At 54.6% G+C, this 12,428-nt stretch overlaps 1 protein-coding gene across 12 annotated transcripts in view; it reads left to right on the plus strand.

Annotated features, from left to right (window-relative positions):
- Positions 1–11,829, plus strand: part of LOC144728458 (uncharacterized) — a 95,729-nt gene extending 83,900 nt beyond the window's left edge. For 11 of the 12 annotated variants that reach the window (XM_078607914.1, XM_078607910.1, XM_078607915.1 and 8 more), the window contains 7 exons: positions 885–1,032; positions 1,919–2,217; positions 2,846–2,993; positions 3,292–3,406; positions 4,506–4,653; positions 5,470–5,743; positions 6,458–11,829. In XM_078607914.1, the coding sequence (XP_078464040.1) occupies positions 885–1,032; positions 1,919–2,217; positions 2,846–2,993; positions 3,292–3,406; positions 4,506–4,653; positions 5,470–5,743; positions 6,458–6,612 (1,287 nt within the window). In that variant the 3' untranslated portion in view covers positions 6,613–11,829. The remainder of the gene's footprint in view (positions 1–884; positions 1,033–1,918; positions 2,218–2,845; positions 2,994–3,291; positions 3,407–4,505; positions 4,654–5,469; positions 5,744–6,457) is intronic. The other variant, XM_078607918.1, reaches the window with a different exon arrangement.
- Positions 11,830–12,428: the final 599 nt, after the last annotated feature.

Genomic DNA, 12,428 nt, shown 5'->3' on the forward strand with positions numbered 1-12,428 from the left:
GCACATAATTGACTTGCCATGGGGAGTACTTGATTCATTAGCAGTTGAATTATGAACGAAATACTGCCGCTCATTCCTCTATAACTCTTCAAGTGCGCCAGCTTCGTTCGTCACCCCCAGTGTCCCAGTGTTGCTGCACTGGGCGTTGGCTTTCACCGTTGTTGAGTGGCGTTAAAAAATTGATTTCCGGCTCATATGAGCATTGGTGCTCACATCGCCGCTTTACAGCCCTGCAGAGCCGGTGGTGGAAATTCCTGTTGAGTTTCCCACAAAGTGGTACTTATGTTATCCACCCCGGAGAGATGATGATGATGAGCTGAGTCGAGCACCCCAACTCGGAGTTGAAATCACGACCTTCCGCATTGCTTGCGAGCCGCTCGCTTGGTGGCGTCGTCTTGGTGCCAATGTGAGCCTCCCCTGTGCTGTTCCTGTAGCACTGTCATGCTTGTAAATACGTGAATGGAAATCAAAGTGAAATGGTCCGTAGCTGTGCCGTTGCATAACGTGTGCGTGCGCAAGCATGTGCGCCCGTGTGTGTGTGCGCGTGTAAATATGTGTGGGGGTGGGGGCGGCGGCGGTGGCGGCGCAGCGGTTAGCGCATTGCGCTAACAACTCGGTTAGCGCATTGCGATAACCGAGTTCTATTCTCAGCCACGGACAACGTCGGCGGCGAATATCTGAGCCGGTCCCGGGCCTCCCCTAGGTCGACTCGGCGTTAAATGAGTACCGGTGCGGTGTTTAAACATCGGCACCGGGGAGACGCGGCCACTGTGCCGGCCTTAATAGGTGCTCGCCAATGGCGCTTTCCCCAACAGTATGTCAAGGCTATCGGGGGATCTTTGCTTGCGCACGCCGTACACGTGTGTGCTTTGCGCTCGTTGCAGTCTCGTGGAGGGCGGGAGGAAGGTCGCGTCACCACGGCGACGGGGAGCCCGGGAGAGAAGCGCTCGGTGACGCGCAGCCCCACGCCGCCCCCTCCGCCGCTCTCCCCCGTGCAGCAGCCCGACTACCGGCCTGACTCGCACACGCACGGTCAGCGCACGCACACAAGCACGCACGCGCACACGGGGGACACAGACAAAAATCCCCCGTATAGCCTTCACAGACTGCTAGGGCAAGTGCTGTGAGCGAACATCCTATGAAGGCACACGAGGGGATGGGTGGCCAGCACTACGTCTGGCCGCCTTTGTCTCCCTAGTGGCGATGTTTACACACCACACCAGGTACTTATTTGAGGCTGAGTCGACCTAGGGGAGGCACAAGACCGGTTCAAATAATCGTCATCGGTGTTGGCCATGAGTGGGAATCGCTCTCGGGCCGCCGGGTTCATAGCGCAGCGCGCTGACCGCTATGCTACCGCTCCCCACAACAATACACTCACTCGCCAATTCACACATTCACTCGCTCACTCCCCATCCTCATAATGTACAAACATTCAGTCAGCATGCGTCCCTACACACATAGAAGTGTAGTAGCTATACAACAATAGAGTTTGCTTTACTACTATCTCTGCTGGTCACCGTATAGCCTCACAGCACATATGGCAACCTGGAATGTTTGGTAGCTACTCGGCATAGAGAACGCTCAGAGGTGAAAAGGCATCATTCTAACGTTTAATAAATGAAAAAGCGGGTTTAGACAGAACATGTCACTTATCAGAATCATAATTTGTATTTATAATGAAGGAATTCAATGAGCTATGAAGCTCTTTTTTACAGACGTCCACTTAAAGGAGTGATGAGGTCGAGGTCGATGAATTCAACTCGCTTGCCAGATGGATCGATGCATTGCAAGACCACGAGCGGTGGCCCGCGGCGATGGTGATGATGATGATGATAGTAGTGATGCTTGTGGCCCCGTGCTTGAAGCGGTAGACATTGACCAACGCGGGCTCCGCTGCCTTCCCGTGACCCCGCAGACAAGGAGATGGACACGGGCGACGACGCGGCCCCCTCCATCTCGCCCTCGGCGAAGAGCCCTGGCGTGACAACCACGACGGCGCACCTGGCCGACGAGTCGATGGACACCACCGAGGAGGCCCCGGCGCCCGGCGGCGCGGGCCCCGAGACCGTCTCCGCGGGCCGAAGCGAGACGCCGCGGCCACCCCAGGCGATCGTGAAGCCACACATCCTGACGCACGTCATTGAGGGTTTCGTCATCCAGGAGGGAGCCGAACCCTTCCCCGTGAGCTCCAAGGCCAGAGGCGCTTGCGTTATGGTGGGGGAGGGTGGCGGGACCTTGCACATCCTCAGTCCAACAGACACGAACACATTTCAGCGCAGTACAGGGCACATGCCATACCACAGGCACTTTGTATTTGCCGTTCACCACTAGGTGGCAGTGATATCACTCCGAAGCTTGTGCCATGCTAGATGCACTTTGAGGTCTACAATAACACATACACGAATACGTTCACAGTAATACGTAAGCACGGAGTTATTGTTATTAATTACGTTGCTTTTAGCAGCTAGCTAGCAAGACTATTTAGCAGCCACACCAGAGCTAATCTGTATGAATCAGGCTAGCTCGGCTTTTACTGTACACAGCGCACCACAGTGCCAACACGCACACTGCACAGTGCCACCACGCACACCACACAGTGCACCACATGCTCGCAGTTCACGGAACAAATCATTTGATGCTGCTACTGCATTGGTAGTGGTGCGCAAACAACAGCAGCACAACCCGATGCGTTTGTTGTCATTTACCAATGCCGTGTGACCTCGGGGAGCAAAAAGTGATAAACTTAACGGAGGCCGTCCCGTGGCAGCGGCTCGCCAGCCTAAAGCTGCCATCGGCCTGCGTCAAAAGCCCGGCGGGTAATGCCGTTGCGTGTCCTGCGCAGGTGGGCCGCTCCTCGCTGCTCGTGGAGAAATCCGACAAGGGCCGGCAGCCGGCGCCGCCGGGCTCCACGCCGTTCCCCTCGGACGACAAGTCTCCTCCGCCGGGACCCGACTCGTCCGACTCGGACATGGAGGGGCTGAGAGAGATGGGTGAGTGGGGGTCGGGAGGTGGGCGAGTCGGTGTGACCCCGCGTGACGGTGTGACCCCGCGTGACGGTGTGACCCCGCGTGACGGTGTGACCCCGCGTGACGGTGTGACCCCACGTGACCCCACGTGCCGGTGTGACCCCGCGTGACTGTGTGACCCCGCGTGACGGTGTGACCCCGCGTGACGGTGTGACCCCGCGTGACGGTGTGACCCCGCGTGACGGTGTGACCCCGCGTGACGGTGTGACCCCGCGTGACCCCGTGTGACGGTGTGACCCTGGCCATCTGCGTGTGCCGTCAGGAGGGGAGCCGGGCCGCGAGGTCGACATGATCCAGTGCGAGTTTTGCCGGAAGATCGACTTTGCTTTCCGCTTCCGCCGCTCCAAGCGCTTCTGCTCCATGGCGTGCGCCAAGCGGTGAGGCTCGCACGGAGACGCGGACTCGGTACGCGGCAGACTCAGTACGCGGACTAACACGGAGACGCGGACTCGGTACATGGCAGACTCAGTACGAGGACTAACACGGAGACGCAGACTCGTGGACTCACACGGAGACGCGGACTCGGTACACGGCGGACTCAGTACGCGGACTAACACGGAGACGCAAACTCGTGGGCTCACGTGGAGATGCGGATTTGGTACACGGCAGACTCAGTACGCGGACTAACACGGAGACATGGACTCGTTACACGGCAGACTCAGTACGCGGATTAACACGGAGACGCAGACTCTTGGGCTCATGTGGAGACGCGGACTTGGTACGCAGCCTCGTATAGAGACGTGGCCTCGCTTAGACTCGCTCACTTCAAGAAGTGAGACAGACAAAGCGAAGTGCACACACACATTTTTGTTGATGCTTCTGTGTGCGTGTTTGCACGTATGTAAGTCTGCATGCTTGCACCCTTGTGTGTGAAGAGTGGTGTCAAGTGGTTCATGCGCTCAGCTACGAACCCAGCATACCTGGATTCGATCCACAGCCCGAACTAACGTACATCAGTGACGACATATCTGAACCTCCTTTAAGTTGAGTTGAGCCTTCAAAATGTATACACCTGCAGCAATGTGTAAGCATCAGCACTGCGGAGCGGTAGTCCAGAGGTTAGCACACTGCGCTACGAACGCGGCGACCCGAATTTGATTCCCGATGACGGTCAACATCGGTGACAAATATCTGAACTGGTCCTGGCTCCTCCCGAGGTCGACTCAACTTTAAAATGAGTACTTGGTACGGTGTAGTTAAAATATCAGAATCAGAGTCTTTATAGAAATCCGACGAGCTGCGAAGCTCTTTTTCACAGATGTCAGCAAGTTACAACAAATCTAGAAGTTACAACAACAACACAAAAACACGTCGATATCACTCTTTGGGAGCCGGAGCCTGTTGCTGTCCACCCATCCCCCTCGTGTGCTGTACCGAGCCTTCGTAGGTGCTACTCACGAACATCGCTTGGCTCACGAGTCTGCCGAAGGCTACAACACGGGGTGGGGGGGGGTCTTTGTGTTTGTGTGCGCGAAGCTACAACGTGGGCTGCAGTAAACACGTGGGGCTCTTCGGCCCCGCGCAGCACGAGCACGTCTCGCAGCGCCGGGAGCGTGCGGGGCAGCGCGGGCGGCAGCGCCGCAGCGCCATCCACCCGCTCGCTCGCACGCACTCCATGCGACAGGTGCGACCATCATCATCATCGCCATCTTCATTGCCATCGTTATCATCGCCATCATCATCATTGCTACCATTATCACCACCATCGCCATCATCATTGCCATCATTATCGCTACCATAATCATTATATCCACTGCCTTCATCGACATAACTATCATAATTGTATCACTGCCACCATCATTATCATTACCACCAACATCACCATCGTCACCACCACCATCATTATTTTCATTGCCATCATCATTCCTGTCATCGTCATCATGAATGATAACAGTCATCACTTCCATAATCATGATAGGCAGTGTCATCATCACTACCATCACCGCCATCACCCTGATTATGATAGCCAGTGTAATTATCATCATCATTACCACGGCAATTATCAGCACCATCATTATCGCTATCACGTTCCATCACTACAATCATCACCGCTATCATTGTCCACCACCACCATTGCTGGAGTCATTGAGTGTTGATAACGCGAGTGATACCCTTTATCCAGGATAGCCTCATTACAGAGAGATTAAACCACCATCTCCTGGTCACCGTGCAGCCTGCTCACGGCCGACACCAGCGACGATTATCCGAACCGGTCCTGGGCTTGTCCTAGGTCGACTCAGCCTCAAATAAGTACCTGGTGCGGTGTGTAAACATCGCCACTGGGGGAGACGAAGGCGACCGGGCGTGGTGCCAGCCACCTACCCCCTCGTGTGCCGTGCCTGCCTTCATAGGTCCTGCTCGCTAACAGCACTTGCCCCAACAACAGTCTGTTAAAGGCTATACGGGGGATCTTTGTCTTTGTCTTCCCTGGCGCCGGCAGCCTGTGGCGGGCGGTGGTGTCGGCAGCGGCGGCGGCAGCGGCAGCGGCGGCGGCGATGACCGGCCAGGGGGCGAGCAGCCGCACGCGGACCGCGCCTCGTCTCCCTGCGCCACCGTCGCCATGACGACGCGGCGGCGGCAGAGCGAGCGCGAGCGCGAGATGCGCGACCTGGCGATGACCGATCCGTCGGAGCCGCACGGGGAGAGGTTCTCGCACGAGAGTCCCAGCCGCTGGAGCGTCGAGCAAGTGTGGGGGTTCATCCACTCGCTGCCCGGTGAGCGTGGGGGTCACCGGTCCTCCGATCCCCCAAACCGGCTCCCGGTCCATTCCCAGAGAAACTTCAAGATCCTCCATGGACTTGAAATTAGTGGCCTTTAAGTGGCTCGATGAGTCATTTGTACCCATTGTATACAACACGTATTCGTTTAAAAGCATCTGTTCTTCCAGGTGTGATTTTACGCGTGTGTTGGGAACAGATATTAAGAAGAGATGTTAATCGATGAATCCTGCAATTCCCAGAGGCTTTTCCCCAGTCTGACCATTATATCCATCGATCACACATTTCTACTCTCAATCTACGAAACCTGCCTCTCCTCTCTCAGCGCTCTCTACTGCACTCCCTACACTCTCTTACCTCTCCTCCCCTCCTCGCACTCTCAGTTCCAGCAACCAAGGCTCAGTTATTATTGAAGCCCCCAGTCAGCCATAACTCAGGATGTGGCTAATTCTCCTCTATTGCTATAGTTGCCTACACTGTGGGCCTGCGTTGTTGTTGTGTTAATGTCTTGTTGTTGTGTTGATGTCTTGTTGTTGTGTTGATGTCTTGTTGTTGTTGTGTTGATGTCTTGTTGTTGTTGATGTCTTGTTGTTGTTGTGTTGATGTCTTGTTGTTGTTGTGTTGATGTCTTGTTGTTGTTGTGTTGATGTCTTGTTGTTGTTGTTGTAACACTGTGTGAGGTCACACCGCTCTGCCTGTCACGCGTTCCAGGCTGCCAGGAGGTCGCAGACGAGTTTCGAGCGCAGGAGATCGACGGCCAGGCCCTGCTGCTGCTCAAGGAGGACCACCTCATGTCGGCCATGAACCTGAAGCTGGGCCCGGCGCTCAAGATCTGCGCTCGCATCAACCTGCTGAAGGACGCCTGAGATCCACCCTCCCCGGGCCACTCGGCCTCCGAGCCTCTCGGTCCCCCGGCTTGTCGGCTTCACAGACCCGAAGCTTGAGAGGTTCTCCTTACGCTCGGACCCATGGCCTCCGTGGGGTTTGGAGCCGCGGCTGCGAGGGGGTTAAAGAGACGAGGGAGGTTTTTCGGCCTCGTCAAGAATCGGACGCCCAGGCTGGAGCTGCGTCTGGGCTGAGATTTTTACCGGACGAACGTGAAAATGGAAGAGATTAGAGAGCGACCCGACCCGACAGTGTGGGGGGTGTGGGCGAGAATGAGGGGGTGGGAGGGAAGGGGGTGGAGGATGTCCATGTTCGTCCATGTACTCGGCGCAATTACGTTCATGTAGCAAAAAGTAACAATTACAAAAGTAGTTTTATACGTATGCGGTCGATATGCCTGAGAACGATGAATGACGATATCGTTTCGGCTTCGCTTCGCACTGTGTCATCCACCATGCTTGCGGTTGCACATTGGAGCTTGTGTCTGTGCTGCCTGGCGACGATCGGCCTCAAACATCTCGCCGCCTTCTCCTCTGGGGCCATCACGGCAACGGGGAGGAAGCGACGCCGCAGATGCGGGTGGACTTAACGGCGTTGACCAGAAGCGGCCTCCTTTGACATTCCAATACCGCCAGGGACCTTGGTCGCCACAAACCGTGGTTTGGTCGACTTGGCGCTGCCAATTCCAGCGCCGCTGCTGTTTTCCCCCCCAGGATCTCGGGGGACCTGGATTGCAGTGTCTGTGTTTACGGGATGGCCGTGTTTTACGTCAACAACAACAACGACAAGAAAAAAACTAAAACTGCACGGAAGATTTTGAGCTGACGGCGCGCATTTGAGACACGTGCCTCTCCTGTACAGGACACCGCTCACGTTGGATTCTCTTCTATTTAGGATGTATACAACGCCCTTTCCAGGGCACGTTACAACACAAGCCGACGGCGGTACACAAGGGGCAGAAGAGGAGCAACGGGTGGGGTGGAGCGGCTGTCAGTGGGAATAAGGTGAAGTGTGATGGTGAATGAGGGTGACAGATGGGTGCATCGTGGATCAGAGGCAGCAGGGTGTGGGGCACAGGCGTGAAGTGGTGAGATAGGTGCTATGGCTGGGCATGGATGAGAGCAGGTGAAGGGTGCTAGGGGCAGAGGTGTGGTGGCCGGATAGTTGAGCCGATTGAGGAGCACAGCGGAGGGCTGAGGGAGCGATGTGGTGAGGTGCATGTAGAGAAAGCGAGACGTGAGAGCCGGGTCAGGAATTCGGGTCGTAGGAGGAAGAGAACCGGGAGGCTGGGAGTGGGTTAGAGGCGGGGGAAGGAACCGGTCGAGGTGGAGTGAAATGTGTATGGAAGGTTGAGTACAGTGTGTGTAGCTGCCTTTTGGATGTGTTGGAGAGGGGTAAAGGCGTGAGCAGGGAGACCGACCAGGAGTGAGTCAATGCAATCGAGACGAGTGAAGACAAGGGGGAGTGTACGATGAGTTTGGCAGCGGTGGTGGTGATGAGGAGGCGGATTTTCCTGATGTTGTACAGCTGGTAAGGGCATGTGCGAGTGGTGTTGGCAATGTGGGAGGTGAAGGAAACAGTGGACTCGAAGGTAACGCGAGTAAGGGTGGAAGAGTTTGGGAAGAGGCTAAGGAGGGGGGTGAAGGAGGGGGGTGAGCGAGAGGATGAAAAGAAAAGCACCGAGGTTTTGGAAGGGTTTAGGGAAAGGAATTTTTGGGTCATCCAGGCTTGTATGGGTGTCAGGCAGGATGAGATGCGGAGGGAAAGATCGGGGGTGAATGATATGAAGGAGAAGAACATTTGAGTGTCAGCAAATGTGACAGGAAATATCCCAGGAAGAAAGAATGGACTCTCACGTCCAGGCAAACGCATCGGCTCCGCGTCGTCATCGTCGTCATCGTCGTCAATAGCCGCGCTTCATATTTTCAGTGTCGCTTAGAGTTGCAACTTTAAAAGAAATATATATTGAGTATGGAGTGATCATTAGCGACAACAAACATGCAACGGATTGCTTTCTTAAACAAAAGCCTTAACTATTTCGCCGTGACGCTACAGGCTGCTGTGTAAGGCCAATGGCCTCGGTGGGCACTTTGATGGCTGGACGGGGGATCTCTCCCGCGTGGTCTCGTGAGCTCGTGTCCCTGTGGGCACCTGTGGAGCCACTCTCCACTGCAGTGCCACTCTCTGCCGTGGTGCCACCCTCCACGCATCCCGGACCAAGTTTGAGTCGCGGACGAAGCGCCGCTCAAAGACATTGATAATGACGGGACAAAATGGGAATATGTTTTTCCCTCTCCGATTTTAGCTTAGAAATTAATTACGACAATAGTAAACATTAACACGCACTTATATTTGTTAAGGTATCAAGCGTATGTCGGAGTGTTTTGCCGTGTCTTGGCTTCGTCGCGTCTCAATGGTCTTGGCTTGCCGAGCTTGTCGAGGGACCGGCTGTCTCTACGACAGTCGCCGCTCGAGTGCCACGCCGCTGAGTGGACGCTGTGGTGCCACGACCGGACTCTGGCCCCATGTAGGCCTTTTTGCCGCCCTTAGGCCTTAACTTGGCAGACCATGGCCTGCAGTCGCCGCTGTGAGCGCACGTAGGTTGGCAGGCGACAGTGTTGAAACGTCTGAGCGCTACGCACTTGAGCGGCGCACGGAGATTGCCACACCGCAATCGTAACTCCAGCCTTAACGCGAGTGCTCACTTTTTAACCGTAAGTCAAGAGCTAGCCCTAATGAATGAATCATTTTCCATTGCTCTGCCGTCACATTCAACTTTGCGCTTACCTTACTATCCTAATCCGAACCCGTGTATTTTGTAAACCAGGTGAGAACTCGTAAGAGACCAGCATCGTCTCATTTGCAAGTGACACCCAGGTCACCGACATAACCCAAACGGTAGTTCAAACACCGACAGCTACAATAACACCAACCTACACATAAAGTCCTAAACTCAATAGTTACTGGAACTAAATCTACGGCTACCAGCAAATTCCCCTACACAACCCGTAGCCCGACCAATAACGATGGCCTTGGATGATGTTGACATTTTTGCAATGAAGAGGGCCTCGAAACCATATCCGGCTGAATTAGCGTCGCCTTTCCCCATCCCTCATGGCGATCACGACGGCACGTGCTCACCCGCACAGCTCTGGCACGCTGCGGACTGAGAAGCCGTTCACCTGCGCTGTACCGACCAGACGGGCGACGATTTCCTTCTGTCACTGCCTTGTGCGGTTCTCCTACGGCCACTGAGTGAGTCGTCGCGAGGTTTGTGAACCCAGCGAGAGGGCCCTGCCCAGTTTTCCCACCGCAGCCGCCTGTGAACTGTAGTCAGGCCGCGTCGGTGGTGTCGCATGCTTGGAATGGGTCGCCCGGTGGAAAGAATGTGTGAAGAAACGCCATCGCAGGTTCTATTTTCTAGATAACTTGTTTCACGATAACATTTACAAGGCGTACGACTCACAAGTTTCACAAGGCTATGACTATCTGCAGCCCCGGTGGTTTCCGCCAGATTAATCTCGAACATTCCTTCTTGATGGGTTTCCACCATGTAGATCGCCAACAGTCGGCCCCGATGTCGTCCACCTGCAGGCGTCCTCGAGCGCGGACCTCGCCCCCCCTTCTATCCCCACTCGGCCACGCTCCGGTGACTTCCAGCACTTTCCTCCGGTAGATTCCTCCAGCAGACTCCACCGGTCTTCTACTTCCCTCCTCGAACCTTCCCTCATACAGGATCCTGCACCTGTTTCCACCCATCTCCACTCACCCCAGGATAACCCTTGCCGTGTACAGTATCCTACAAATGTAATTCGCCCAATCTCCTTTTTGGCCGCTCTTTGTAGTCTGACGCCTTTGGTCCGTGGGGTCTGCACCAGCGAGGGCCAACTGGCATCTCCCGAGCCGCATGCGACTCTTTAATCCACGACATGCAGCTCTATCGAAGGGGCGTAACGTAGAACGTGCTGTCACAGTAGTAAAGAATAATCATTGTGTCCCGTGCTGTGCTCAAAATTGTATATATATACACACACACCTGGCTCTGTGCAGAACTCATGGGTACGTCTTGGCTCTTGGTCTATTACAGGTTGGCCACCCCTGGCCGACGCTCTCGACACACCTACGCCGCTCGGCCATGTGACTCGCTTCGTAGCAAGCGCGAGCCGCTTCTGAGCGGGCAGCCTGAGTGGCTGATGCTGCACCAACGTAGATCGGCCTCGCAAAACCAACACCGCCCAGCCAGGGCTGTGCATTCTACAATCCACACAAATCATGATCCAGCAGTGGGAAACATTTAGCCCGCGGGCCGTGACGTCTTTTTATATGGATGGTGGCCACGTGAAGGCCACCACTCACAAATCGGCCTGAAAATTGACATTCATCTGTCACTGCAAACATCTTGGGGAATATTTTCAACCTGGCAATCTTCCTCGTTGGCTCGCTGATGTTCATGAGGCGCAACAGGCTATCGTTTTTACATGGACACGATTGAGTCGGATAATTGCGTCGAGGAGTAGCAGAGTCGTGCATCGCCACTGGGAGGATGCCTCCTTGGTATTTGTGAATCGGGGAGATGGCAGCCTCCACGCGGCTCGCTCTATTGAGTGAGGAATCGCCACGAATGCCCTCAAACCCGGTGACTGAACATCGAGCGGCGATCTTCCCGGTCTCCAGAGCAGCGACTCGCTCAACCTTGCAATAACGCCGTGTTTGTAACTTTAGCGACGCTCGGTCATTTGTGTTGCTGCACGGGCCTCCCTTTGTACTCGCTCGACACTCGCACGCTAATCTTTGCATTCTTTTTTATATATATATGAAGCTAAGCTTTGTGTCGATGTACGTTTTGCCTGCTGAAGGTATTTGAACGTCCCGTTTGGCCCTGCGCAGGGAAAAGGTTCTCTGCTGCTGCTGCTGCGATCGGCCAAAAACTGTGGCCAGAGACGAACCGGCATTGGCCACGTGGCCGGGATAAGGGCCCTCACCGCGGGCAGCACTTGATTTGTTTTTGTTCGTAGTGTTTTTGTGCTTCAGCTGCTGTTGAGCAATGAGGGTTTGTATTAAAGAGCCAGCGGTGAGTGGTGTGTGGGTGGCTTATCTGGGTCAAGTGAGGGGTTCAATTCCACCCGTTCCTGTCTCCTGTACGTCCTCTGTGTCGCTCGTGATTTCGGTGCAGTAAAATAAACTCCCAGTCACCGGAAGCGTCGTGGGCATTTATTGATTTAAATAGTTGCTGAGCACAGGCCCAAGACGTCAAATGGCCAGCAACAAACAGCACTTGCATCAAAGGATTTCCTGGTGGTCCCCCTCTTGAAGAAGGGGAACCGTAATAGAGGTGTTTTGGGTTAGTTCGCGTAAATATATAAATGTGTCGTTAAAACCCGCCACCACCCGACACAGCCAACTAGTAAGGGTTGTCACATAAACAGAACGTGCCAATTCGTCACTAGTCCAGCACACCGGTGTGTTGGAGAGCCAAGTTACAACATTTACAAACCGAGTACGACGCTTCGCCAGTAATTACAACTAGCTTCATCAGGCGACAGCCAGGTTTGTGGAGAAGTCCACCTGTTTCGTTCCTTATGTAGAGGCGTAGATGTAGTGACCACCCTTCTGCGCTCTTGCGACGTGGGAGGGGGATTACATGATGCATGTGCATGATGCAGGCCCTTTGATCTTGTCCTTCCTGTCCATTGTGTGTATTAAAATAGCCGTACCAGCGGTACTCTCTATTGAAGTATGGTGGCCTATATAGGCATGCATTTAAACAATGTATTATTTGATGATTCGCTTCCACGCA

The sequence above is a fragment of the Lampetra planeri genome, chromosome 28 (assembly GCF_965212315.1).
Source record: "Lampetra planeri chromosome 28, kcLamPlan1.2.h2, whole genome shotgun sequence".
In the NCBI taxonomy this organism is placed as follows: domain Eukaryota; kingdom Metazoa; phylum Chordata; class Hyperoartia; order Petromyzontiformes; family Petromyzontidae; genus Lampetra; species Lampetra planeri.